The sequence below is a fragment of the Bombus fervidus genome, chromosome 1, assembly GCF_041682495.2.
Source record: "Bombus fervidus isolate BK054 chromosome 1, iyBomFerv1, whole genome shotgun sequence".
Classification (NCBI taxonomy): Eukaryota; Metazoa; Arthropoda; class Insecta; order Hymenoptera; family Apidae; genus Bombus; species Bombus fervidus.
In genome coordinates this window covers 7,375,326-7,389,302 of record NC_091517.1, presented here as the reverse complement: position 1 = coordinate 7,389,302, position 13,977 = coordinate 7,375,326, and the positions used below count along the sequence as shown (strand labels likewise).

Here is a 13,977-nt window from a genome sequence, read left to right as displayed (position 1 = left end):
AAACAAACAAGAGAAAAGAAAAGAACAGAAGAAGGGGATCGAATGAATGGAAGAACCAGGTGGAGGGCACGAATTAATCGACGCAACGCGATTCAATCGTCGAAAGGGGTGGGTATCGTCTGAGAATTCATTGAGAATTCTATCGAACATTGGCCGTGGTGTCTGGGAATGCGGAGTTATCGAACGATAAACGAAACTCGTCGCACGTCTGCCGCTTTAGATAATAATTCGAAGTGCTCACGGTATCACGGCGGCTCTTCTGTATTTCAATCCCCAAAGCGGGGCGAGTTTCAACACGCGAGGGCGGTTGCTATCGAAAGTTAACTCGCGTATATTCCCACGCAGGAACCCGGACAACTGATGTACCCCGGCATTCACAACGTGCGCTACATCGCTTCCGATGCAGCCGGAAATCGAGCCGAATGCCATTTCTCGATACACGTACGAGGTAAATTTATGTAATGTGAGAGAACGTCGCACCCGGTTGAGCAATCGATGATATCGAACTACGACGACCTCCGCCGAATATTTTCGCCTGGTAAATTGGAGGGTGGACAGAGAACGTCCTGTTAGCTGGACGCGATGATTGCCTGTTATATACGATCACTGCGCTTGGCTGAGGATCCTGGTTTATGGTTTGTTAGGAGGCTGAACGAAGACTCGCTCGCATGCGCGTTTGCAGGGGAAGTTGTTCCTACTAGTAGATAACATGCGGATGTTCATGCATTTAAAGGAACTTTAAAAGTGTAAAAATATTCAAAATTTATATTTACAATGTTCATGCAAATATATGAAATAGGAAATATATGAGAAGTGATATATAATTATATTTGGTAATAATATATAAAAAATAATCTGTATAAACTATATATATATTGTTATCACGTTTATTGGCTGCGATAAATTTCTATTCAGGTTCCATTTCTTTAAATATCAATTTGTACAAATATCCGCAACCTAATTATCTCTTTAAAGCAGTGATCGTTTTAGAATTTTAGATCTGATAAATCCTTTGACAGTTTTTATGAAAAATGGAATTTCTTATTCCAAGACTAACAGAATTTAATGTAAAGTAATTATAAGAGAAATTTCCAAGGAAATTTTACGTGAATAACTGGAAAAAAAATATTTCAGTTGAAATAGATTCGAACACCATTTTTAGGAAAAAGACAATACATTTAAATTACTTATTTCCCATGAATTATAAATTTATATCATCTTTTAAGATAATAATTACAACAAGTACTAGTCAGAATAATCTTTCCATTAGCTTTAAAAAAGATATGAAGACTATTAGAACGTAAGTACCAAAGTGTAACTTTAGTAATAAAATAATAATTAGCAGAAACAAAAGAGTAATCACTAAGGTGTAACTTCAGACATGAAATAGTAATTGTTAGAAACGTAAAAATGCCTGTAAAAATTATACATTTCTTGGGCAAAGCCCTCTTTTCACGCAATTTATCAGCTAAGATCTATCTTAATCGACTTCACCTAATTACATCGGTTTAATGGATTCAATGAAGGCGATTCTCATAAAATTTCCGTGTAGACCAATCGCCTAATCGAGGAATCGCCATGATAAGAAAAAGAATTATACTTTCGTCGGAGGCTCGGGGAAATTTCATCGTCGATAACATCGATTGCGCACGATAGAAGACGATTAATCGAACTTATCTGGTGTCCCGTACATTTTCAGAATCCGAGCATCGTCGAGATTCCGAGGTGAGCTAAAAAGGGATCGTTTGCCAAGGTTTCGTACGAGTGGAATAGTTTTCTGATACGATGAAATGGCTAGTCCCTTCTTTCATCAGAATCATAACTTTATTTTTTTCATTTCGTAGCATTTTCAGCAATCCTCATTTTCTTTAGCTTTAGAGCTCCGGAAGATTCACTGCTGCATGTTGTCGTTCGTTATTTGATAACATTACAATTATAATTAGTTAATTTAATTATTTAATTTTTTATCGACAGTTGTGAAAAATAACAGAGAATCGCTTGATTTTATTTATTATTTATTTTTTGAAAATATTTTGTTTATTTTCATTCTTTAGCAACTGTCAAAAATATAAAGTTACAAACGTGTATTTATTGAAAGTTTGATACCGGAAAGGTTGTATATATATACAAGTATAAACGAATTCAGTGAACATAGGTGTGAACGTTAATCCCGAAAAAAAATAATTCTAAAAATGTGTTTATTTTATCTCATTTTAAGTAACAAAAAACTACAGACCAGCAACGTGACATAGGATGTTGTAACTTACGTACTGCCAACTCTAACAAATAAAATGGATTGTCTATATTTATTTCGGGATTAATTCACAAACCTATATTGTTTGAATTTTTCTGGTTTATTTGTACAAGTATTGAACGCCTGTAAATTATTCAGCTTTTTTAAAATCCCTCTGTACATAGTACATGGGTCAAGTTTGAAATCACTTTCATTAGAAAAATTAGTAAATTTGCAATGCTGTCTAAAATTTTCTAATTTATAAGCTAAAATGTTTGTTTATTCTTTGTTTATTCTTTCAAACGCTAGATAAAGCATATTCTGACCTACATTAACATTGCATGGTAATTTTATCTAACCCTCTAAAAAAAACAAATTTCTGCTTTAGATTTAAAATGCCTAAAAAATGCACGTAACTACGTGTTCCACTTTCCCGGAAAATCGTAAACTTATTCGTGAAAAAAAATGCTCGAGGTGGATGCACGAATGCACGAATCTTCGCGAGAGAAGACATAAATTTGTTGGCGTTGCATAATTCGACGGTGACGAATACGGGCAAGTCTCGCCGGAAATCCGGTATCCATCGCGTGATCTCGTGCACTCCCTTATCTTTTCTCTTCCGTGGAAGAAAAATTCCAGAAGCCGCGGGATGCTGTTGCATGTTCGAAAGTGTTCTACCCGAGAAAATTTCGAAACGCTTCCTACGTTTACTTAGTTTATCACGCGATTTACGAGAGAGGATTTTCTGGCCGAGCTGACAGACAACTTTATAGTCGTTCCACGAGTTTTTCATGCGAGAAAAGCGATAGCTTCTTATAACGGAAATAGCTGTACGCGGTTGTAAACGTAAGGGAAATTCGCTAACCGACAAATTTCGTGTCGTCTTCGTTTTCACATCAAGTTACTCACGAAAGTATTTGAACACTTACCAGAGAAAACTTATAAAATTATGAGAAAACAGATAACATTATGTGTGTTACGTAAAACGTTTAAAATTTTCGTTCACATTATAATGAAACAATACTATCGTGATTAATATTGGTAGAATTTGAAACTAATTTGAAAATGTATATGGAAGTTACAAGCTACACGTTGTAAACACATATATATTTAGTCAAAATTAGTATATATTATGAATAATCATCTTATACATAATGTATAAACATATAATAAGTGTTAAATATGGTCCATTAAATGTGTATCGAGTGGATAATAATTTAATATTATGGATAATTGATTACGTGCTTTTGTGATCTTTGCAGCATGTATACCTGCATAAAATATCTTGTACAATTTATGTCCATTGTAAAAAATGTATTATTAATTAATAGTGGATTGTGGACTTTTATGAATTTATAGGAAATCTGAAAGTGCAACGTTGCACAAAATACACGCAATACAAAAATATATAAAACATCCCAAGCGTAGTGCTTTCTTGGTAAGTCAAACGATTTTCCTCAGAGTTTCTAGCTTTTTATATTCCTATTTTATATATTCCTAAAAATATTAATTTGTACAAAAATTGGCAGTTTATTAATTAATATACGTCTTACGTGATCTGTTAAAGGTATTATAAAGGTCCTGTATATTCCAGTATTATCCGAAATTTCTTCAAATTTTTATTTTAAATCTTTGTATATACGTACAAATTCCTATGTATTTCGTCTATTGCAAAATGATAATTTGAAATATTTAAGTGGCTCATTTTTTATATATATTCCTCTCCTACTTTCTACTTTGTTTTGTCTTTAAAATTCAATAAGCAATTGAATATTTTCTATCTAGTATTTGATAGTACCATACTAAAAAGATAGCAGATAACTGATTTGTGATTTAATGGTTCGACATCGGTGAGATGGTTTTATTAATGCAGCAGCATCCCCGTTAACTAGAAATCAATTAACTCACCTGTCGATTATTCGGATACCTATTAATTAAACTCTCGATCATCTGCATGCATAATAACCGTACCGATATTGGCATAATTAGACCCTCATCGAATTGGTAAATCATATTAATACGTTCGATGTTGAATAGCGTTAATTAATGTTAAGATCGATCATTGACTGAATTCTTTTTTTCTTATTTTTCTTATTCAGGTTTACATATTTCTTCCTTCTTTCAAACTAGCTGGAGTAACCAATCTAGATGCGATTAACGTATTATGATGCTTAAATTCTAAATACGTGCTTGCTCCTCAGGCTACATACATATAATTACTGTTGCACGACCACTTTAAACCAATATTAATGATCATTTGATTATTGAGATCACATTTCAGTAACACTCGCAGCTGGATATTATTCGCGTGATTTAGGTCGAATACTACGTACAAGTTGGGACAAATAACCTGTATTTAATTTAATAACGCGTCGAAATTATATAATTGTTGCTGATTGTCGTAGACTTTGATTAATGTTCCAATAATGATTGGACAAGTATGGTGTAATATCGATAATGAGTAATTATTGAAATGATTATAGTTAATAATCAAACATTTTTCATTTCTATCAAGATTTTGGAAATATATTTTAGAGTTATTCAGAAAACAAGTTCTAACCTTTGATCCAAAAAGTGATTCAATGATCTACTATCATACGAAGAAGCTATCAAATTCTTCTAGCTAAAGTGTAAGTCTATTTCAACTAAATTTGTACACAAGAATAACACTCTTGCTTCAAAGATTTTAAACCAAGTCCGATTAATAATTTTATAAATTATGTCGCATTGTTATGTGTTCTCCTTTTCGTTCATACGACGAGTTCTACAAAATCGAAATTCAAATATCTTTCAAACCAATTAGTATTCAATTATTTCATTTTGATAACCTTTTGCGTAGGCTGAGAAGATAATTCAATCCATGAAAAAGGAACGTGAGTTTCCGTTTTAAAAAATAATGCAACTGCAAAATGCATATGCATCATCGCACTTATAGAACAAGTATGGTCGTGGAAATGTAGTCCTGCTTCGATTATTCATCTTCTTCCTCAAACATTTCTTTTCATCTTAAACGAAGGAAGAAATATAACTTGTCCAACTTGTATACACCTTGGCCATCAAATTTTGACAGTAATCGCAGCTATAATTCACAGCAAATCGTTATTCAACCTCGAACTCGATCATCATCATCACCATTAAACGTCAGCAATTTGTTCTCGCGGGCTCTTATCTGATGCTCTCGATCTAAATCAAAGTGATGCCCAGCTCCGAGTGTTAAGATAGCGGGCGTTTAAATCAAAGCAGTGGTTGAACGCCGTGCAACCAGCAGAATCCAATCTGAAACCGGTGCTTACACTTGTTTTGCTATTTAGCCACGGTACTATAGAAGAAGGATGCTGATGTGTCCCGGAAGACCACCCCAGCCGATACCATCCACCGCTTATGGGGTGAGTGTACGCGATTTCTTCCTCTAGAATAATTTTCGTTCTAAAGACCCGTTCAAACATGGCCAGCAGTTTAGTCAAATGACGAGTAAGAAACTCAGTACTAAAATTTTAAGATAGCGGACAGATACGTTCGATAAATCGGTAAAAGTAAACGGCTGGATATATCTAAATGGCTTTTAGGCATTTATAGCTGAGATGACCAGGTCGCTCGATCAAAACCAGAAGAATGAATTATTTCTGATTGGACGACTACGATGAAGATATGAGATGTTGGCACACTACCCACAAGCTGAAATGACACAGAGGAAAGGGAAATCGTCCGACCCAGCCAATAATAACAATGTGTCTGAATAGGGGCGTCACTGTTTTGTCCGTCGGTTAGTACGAGCGAACGATTTCTCTTTCCCCAGTGTCGTTTCAGTTTGCAGGTAGTATGCCAACATCTCATCTCCCTAGAGTAAAAGTCGTTTCAATTTGGTTGACACTGTGTTTACACGAGTGAATTCGAACAACTTAAAGTCGATCGATTAAGTCGTTCAATCAAAAGTTGCCTAATGTAAATGATGTTTAAAGGTCCTAAATTCTAAACCTTTAGTAGTGAGTTACTTACTTGTCTCGCTTGACTATGCTACTGGCCATGTCTGAACGAGCTTCAAAGGAGAAAATAGAGGGAGAAGAAAATCACGAGTCGCATTTTCAGTGGCAGATACCGAGCGGATGTTATCTGAGGTATACAAGAATCTTCTCCGGGGCGTACGCTGTTCAGAACTATCGAGGACAGAGACAGGACGCTTATCAGGAAGCGAGGGCGGCTTATCACGAAGTTCATCCCATTCACGAGAACCAAGGTCAAGCCCAACTACCTGCCTCGTATCCCCTCGGAGACTGTAAGTTTCTGCACGTTTCTGCACGTTTCTACACGCTTCTGTCCTTTCTAGTATTACTCTTCCCTTGTTGCTCTATTAGATCTTTGGGTTCCGATTGCACACAATTTCATGCGATTTCCAAGTTTGCAATATTAAAGTTCATATTATTTACGTTCAATGCGGGAGAATCTCTACAATTTTTTTCTCCCACAAAGAATATTGAAAAAAAAAAGATTTTTTCTTGCATTTAATATATTTATAAAAAATATTTTTAAAAAATATATGACATCATCGACATCGAACTTGCTCGCCCTCGATAAATATACCAAAGCCGCATTGAGCGCGTTAATTTTACATGATTTTGATAATTACCGAAATACAGATTCAGATTTCGTACAGACTTCTCGAAGTTTTCTACCTATTTCATCTCAGATTTTTTCAATGGAATCGAACGTGATTATAAGGCCTAATTATATACGTGTTATAAGACCTAATTATATAATTGGTCATTGTTTTATGAAATAAATATTGCATATTTTTAAATACAAATGCTCTTGACACGTTTCATTGTCTTAAGCAGAAATTAATAATCGTAAGAATCTTACATAAATTTACTGTAATATATATAGCAACATCGTGATTTAATTCTCAAGAAAATGATTAAAGCTTATACACCTTGTTCTATTTCTAGAAGATATTAAGTTAAATACACACCTACATTAAAACTTCCTTTTATTACTTTAGACAACTTAATGCTATGTAATGAAGCTATCTACAGAGTGGCTTTATCAACATGCCGGGCAAGAATAATTAACTTACAAATGTACGAAGTCACACAAAATTCCAACGCGATGTAATACTTGATTCTATCATTCTACCTTTTACACCTATTCATCAACTCGTTCATAAGTTTGAAATAGAACAGTATAATACCCGTGAACAATCTTCGTAATCGCGGTCAGTATTTCCATTTTATTCAAGTTCCAGAGAATTCTGTTGAAACTGTATTGCAAACATTAACTTCGTTCCACGTACGAATATTTCGCGGAAAACGAACTAATCCATTGCATCCAGTTAAATGGATGGATGTGTGTAATGTTTTCTCACAAATGTCGTGCTCCACTGGGAAAATGCCAAAAAATCCACTCGATCGACTGATTTAAACATTTTTTTGATTGCATTTTTTACGGGAATTATTCCACGAGGAAAAAACGGGAATTAACTTTTAAAGGGACTTTTTCTAACTGTTGTCGCGGAAATATTTCAATGCGCTGGCTAAAACAAAGTAGGGGACGTAACGACCCCATTTGCGGTCGTCCTATGCACGATCGCGGAAAAATTAGTATCATTTGCAACTTGTACACAACAAAGTGGTAACTGCTACTAACTGGTCCTATGAGACCAATTGTAGTTTACGTAGGAAAAATGTCACGTTTTTTACATCTACCGAAAAGAAACACAGGCTAAGATGTTAAAATAAATGTTCAGAAAATAATATTGCACAGAGATTAATTTTATCAGAGATTAATAACAAAATAATAAAACATATAAATAATAAAGAGTTTCCAAATAATAAATAATATTATAAATAATAAAAGCAAAAATCAAATGTCAAATCAAATTTGAGATGATAAATTTTATTGAAACGACCATTTATTTCAACAGCGTTCGAATGAGGAAATTCAAAAACTTATTAGGAGATATATAAATCAGTTAGAATTAAAATAAAGGAATATAATTTGGAACATATTATATTATGTAAAAGTATGATATGGATTTGAATAACATAAATAATATTGAAAATTGTATATGTATATACATACTATGTTTAAATCTTATTTGTCACATTTGATCTTCTCATAAACATTTTAAAAATTCCAAGCTTCTTATAACATCTATCCTAGTCTGGTCTTCGAATTTTTATTTTATTTTGGTTTCAACTAACAAAAATATAATTAACGATTCTATGAAAGTTTTAACATAAAATTCGAGACAGTTAGATGGTTTAATTCAACAAATAATCGCTTACTTTTTAGCTTTTCGTTAAATAATTACCTTTTCTCTTATGATTCCACAAACTTTTGTTTTATCGACTTGTTGCTACCATCAGAATTCGTTCATAGTATCGTTATAAAAACTAAACGTTCATAAAAATGTATCTGAATATAAAACAAGCTTTCACACAGTACTTATACAGATACAACGATATAACCCGTTTTTAGTTGAAAACATGTTCCCAGAAGAATACAGGACACAAAGTAATAGTCTCATTAGAATTTTAAATCCAGTAGCTCTCACTGTATCCCGAGGATTCGATGCGCCAACAATTTCGACATTTTTTCAGTTCAAATATTTCGCATCCTACGACGAATGATACCGGTTCTTCCTTCTTTTCTTGCCTCTCTTATTTTCCTCTTCCTTCATTATCACTGCATTTAATACAGTTCCAATTCTGACTTCGTTGAGATTAAAGCAACTTGAGAAGAAATTACTTTTCTCTGTTTTTAAAGAATTTTCAGGGAATCATCGGTTCTGTCCAGCTTCGACCTTTCTCTCATTCCACTTCTTCCACTCACCCCACCATCTTAGCCCAGTTCGAGGCTGAAAATGTAGATAGTTGCAGCGAGCTCTTGGGACTTCCTTTCTATCCACGATCTTCGAAAAATCATCCATCTCCGGCAAGTGTTTCCCCTGTTCCTATCGATTCCCCCGCTTTCTCGTGTATTCCATGTCGCGATATTTCTTTCTCAGCTTCCTGGAATTATTTTTCGTAGATATTTTTGAAACATTCTTTATCTGCTCATGGATATGTCTTATTTATTAGAATGCTTTTGTTTATTTGTTTAACCTACTTTTAGTTGTTTTGATTAATTTATTTGCCCAAGTCTGTAGCAATTAAAGGAGTATACTAATTGTAATTTAAAGTCTTAATTGAATTCCGAAGCTATCAAACGCAGAAGAAAATTAAAGCTGTGTCGGTAAATAAAGAAGCTTTTACATTGATCAGTGAAATTAAAAATTAACTAAAAATGTTGGAGTTTTATATATATTATTATATACACATTTAGTTATTGTATAATGTATTTCTCAGTTCAGCAAAATAATTTTACAATATTTAGATGAAATAATAGTACGAATCTGTATGATTCGCAAGAACGTGGAACTGTTTCAGTAAAAATTGATTTACGACTGATTTCCATTTCCAGATTACTTTGACTTATCGCTGCGTTATTTCATGGTCTTGATTTTTACTTACGGCACAATTTCCGGGAAAATGTTTCCCGCTCGGCCGCAGACAAGCCGTTCTTTTATTTAGTATCACGATACTCTCAGGCGGAATTAAAAAATAATTCTCCCTCGCGAGATTTCTCTGTTTTAGCTAAAGCGATCTCTTTCTTCTTTTTAGCCTGTATTTTCGACTTGTTTTCATAATTTTTCTTACCAAGCTCTGAACAATCGTTTTCAAAGGTAAATAATGAGAAGTTTAATTTTAATGGACTTCGTTTGTTGTATTAAAAGCAATATTTAATAGATATTTTATGACAATTTAACTATTGAAGAAGTTATGATTGCTGTTGAAATGATACTGTAAATGATAGTTTAATTTATTAGTATCAATAATGTAATATTTTTATAGTATTTGATATGATGAATACGCTTTTTATAGACAAGTTAGAACTTTCTAATTTTATAACAAGTATTTTTTAATCTTCCACTTATGAACATTTTAAATAAACGCAAAATGTGTTTCCTCAAAAGCAATCAAATCTCTTTTACTCTTCCGTGATGAAAAGATTACAACAAATAACATTTCACAAGTCACATATTTCACAAGTAAAATTTTGTTACTATCCAAATGTTTATGGGACTAATTTGCCTTTCACTTTGATTTTCTTGGTACCTTGAACTTCAATCGTCCGTAGTTCTAACGTTAAAGCATTTGGAACTATTCAAAACGCTGATCCTCGTCTATTATGATACCCAAAATCCACATTGGAATCACGAACATCCATGCAAATGATTTTAACTCTCGACATAAAAGCACAAGAGAACGTTTGTGTTTCTTCAGAGGCAACAGAAAAAAATGCATCGCAACGATGTCTATTTGGCAATAGAAACGCAGTGCTTTCCGCGAACGATCTACCCCTTTACCCCACCGCGGTAACATTCTATTTTTCCACGCGAAAATCTGACGGAAAATGTTGAACAACACTCGCACCTATACGTGTATATGTATATATACAAAGCCCGGGTAGCCGGCTGCGAAATGAAAGAGTGCGAAGCCATTGTGCATCGAGTGGTTCGCTGACTGCACTTGGCTGCTACGATACGCGCGAGCCCGCGCCGATGATTTCGCGCGTATCGTGGCCACTTTCGTAGCCCCATTTCCGCTTTGCCACCCTTTTCAACGCTGATTTTTCACCGATTCGCACGTTCCACGATCCTCGATCAAGAAACAAAGATTCTCTAGGGGTGAAGAACCTACGTAAGAAGAACCGAGCTCTAGGTGACACGACTTTTGGAATTTCGGGTATTGAAGTTGGATCTTGGAATTTATTGAAAAATTCAACCACCGCACTACCCTAAACTTTCTTAAAGAATATTAATTAAACATTACAACTGCTAAAATATTTCAAACAAATCAATCTTTCCCAAACAATTACAAATCCAACACGTATACTTCCAACTAAATCATTCAATCACCAATTACCGTACTCGACGCGACTATAATTAATTGATTAAAAGAAGAAATAACAATAACTCTAACGATTACAACGTACCGTCGTAAAATTTCACTCACAATTCAAAGAAACGTATGCACGCGTTATTAAAAATAAAAGTCCCCTTTGATATACTCGAGATTTTTCAGTCACGTCAACCGAATACCCCGAATATCCCATAATTTTTCACGGCACATCGCGGCGTGGTCGCATCGACTTCGCCTCGAAGCGACAGATTACGTCGCGTTTCTCGTTATCGCTGCCCCCGAAGGCGTGTTTTTCACCCAGCCCTATATGAATATACAATCAGACGCGATCGACCTGGTGTCGTTCCCATCGCGGTATACAGATTAAATTTCGATAAAAAGGCATGGCCGCGAAAATCGACGTTACCTATCTCTTATCTCGCCCTCTTGTCTGCCCTCGCTTCGCAACTTCCGTCTGGTGTCGCGATGGCGTCCCAAGTGACTGTAATTCGTACGGTAATTACGAATTAACGAGCGCACTCGGGCACACAGGGCGGTGTTAAATTGGTCCCGCGGAGGTTTCGCCGAAATTGCTAGCGGAAACACGACACATCGCAAGTAGCCCACGGGCGAGCAAATACGAAGCGAAATCGGATGTAGTTTCATGGTTGACGAATTAGCAGCAAGCGTTTAGCGGATTCTTCGTTTGAAGGGATATGGGGTAGTTCGTGCTGTTTCAGATGCTTGATACGAGGTTCTCAATGGGTTTGTTAGATAATTAGCAGATACCGTTTTAGCTGAAGTAGAAGAGAATAGCTGGAGTAAAAGTTAAATGACTTTTGTGTTGCGATTTCGTGCTTTTGTACTTCTTGTATTTTTCTGCTTTTTTTTTGTGTTTATTGTTTCTCTTTCATGTTTTGTTATTTAATATATGCATATAACTTTTACTGTTATAACATATATATATTGTATTACTTTGTATTATATTATATTGTATTAATATAAAAGTGAGTAATGATTGTAAATAAAAATAGTAAATGTATCATGTTTAAGAAAACGGCAAAGAATAATGAGAAATGAATTTAAGTAGCTTAAACGGTTCTTAGATTTTTGTTTTTCTTTTTTTTTTTTTTGTCCTTCAAAATTATTTAAAAAACATATATCTTTGAGTATATCTATCATATTATGCTATAGTAGGTAATTAGGAAATACAATCTTAGTTGAACTGGAAGAGAATGGCCAGAAATGAAGAATAAATAGCTTCAATGTTGCGATTTCTAATTTCATGCTTGAGGGTTATTTAAGACTGTATTTACTTTGTCAGAATATATTATATATAATATGTGCCTGAGGATGGGTAAATTGGATGAATATCCTTATGAATAAAAATTCTACATTCCATTTTATTAACGAAAGAGAATAGAGATGTATGAAATTAAGTGGCTTAAACGTTACCAATTTTATCGATTAGTACCCATTACTTCGAAATAAAGAAGAGCTCTTTTCCATTGCAATTTAATAATAAGATAAAAACTTATAAAATGGTGTGATAGAATATATTTGGATAGGAATAACGCTAAACACCAAATGGACTTCGGAAATCCGTAAGAGGACAGACTGTTGAAATAGTATTTCGTAGAAATCCAGTAGCGATACAGCACGTATGGAGAAGGATTGAGAGGACTAGTAGGATGAAATTTTGAAGGTAGCTGAAATGGAATTTCGAAGGACTGTGAAACGGAATTCTGACAGGTTGTATGTTAGAATTTTGGAGAAACGAAGAATTAAATTTTGGAAGAACGAAAGGAAAATTTTCCAGATACACAATAGGTTTTCTCCATAAACATTCCATTTTCATAAATAACAAAATAAATAAATTCGAGTAAAAATATAAAAAAGTATAATATAAAATAATAAATATCGGAATGTTTCTAATTTTCGTGAAATTTTGAAAGAATATATTATATTACATTTGTATTTCAAATAAGGATAAACGTTTCTTTCTTTGATTTACCTTAGTATGTTAGCAATGAAAGCTGAGTTTCTTTTTCAATCCCAGTGGAAATTTTCGATCCAAAAATGACGAACTCGATGGTAGATGAGGTTCTAACGGGAGATTCTTGAAATCAGGCCGTTCGCTTAGAGCTGGGAATTTCCCTGGTGGTACGCGACAGTAAAACTTAATTCCATCCATTATTTAATTTTATTTGAATAACGCCGGCAACTTGAATTATTTAAATTGTTTAAATTGCTCGTGAATGGCAATGAGCAACGAAACAGTAGACGAATTGAAGGAATGCGATTCATTTAAAGCTTCGCTAAACGCGATTGTTCATAGTCCTTGATTCGACCCCCTTGAAAGGATTTATCGAGTTGGGGAACTTCAACTTATATTTATTTATTGTATTTGTTCACCGGCGTTGCCTTTAAGTTTCCAGCCATCAGAATAATATTTTAAATGTGATTACTAGTCTGCGGATTTTTATACGTTCATGCAACGTTTAAAAATACAAGAATGCTCATACAAACATATATAATATGCGAATATACATGAAACATACAAAGTATAGCAACCGTCATAATTTTCAGCAGATGAAATAAATCTTTATGTAGATTCTAGTCTTTTACTTGTATTCATACAAGTATAAATTTGCACAAAAATTGCAATCTAGTTGTTATTCTTCGTATTTCTTAAATTTTTTTCAAAAATATCAAAAGTGATCACTTAAATTATGGACTTTCTGCATTTATTAGCTTTAAAAGTTTAGAGAGAGTATGAATGATAGATAAAAAACACATCAGGTC

At 34.1% G+C, this 13,977-nt stretch overlaps 1 protein-coding gene across 1 annotated transcript in view; it reads left to right on the top strand.

Moving 5' to 3' along the window:
• Nucleotides 1–13,977, top strand: part of LOC139987960 (uncharacterized) — a 204,657-nt gene that overhangs the window by 170,794 nt on the left and 19,886 nt on the right. The window contains exons 17-20 of the mRNA XM_072004809.1: nt 346–448; nt 1,700–1,725; nt 5,545–5,619; nt 6,320–6,506. Coding sequence (XP_071860910.1) covers nt 346–448; nt 1,700–1,725; nt 5,545–5,619; nt 6,320–6,506 — 391 coding nt within the window. The remainder of the gene's footprint in view (nt 1–345; nt 449–1,699; nt 1,726–5,544; nt 5,620–6,319; nt 6,507–13,977) is intronic.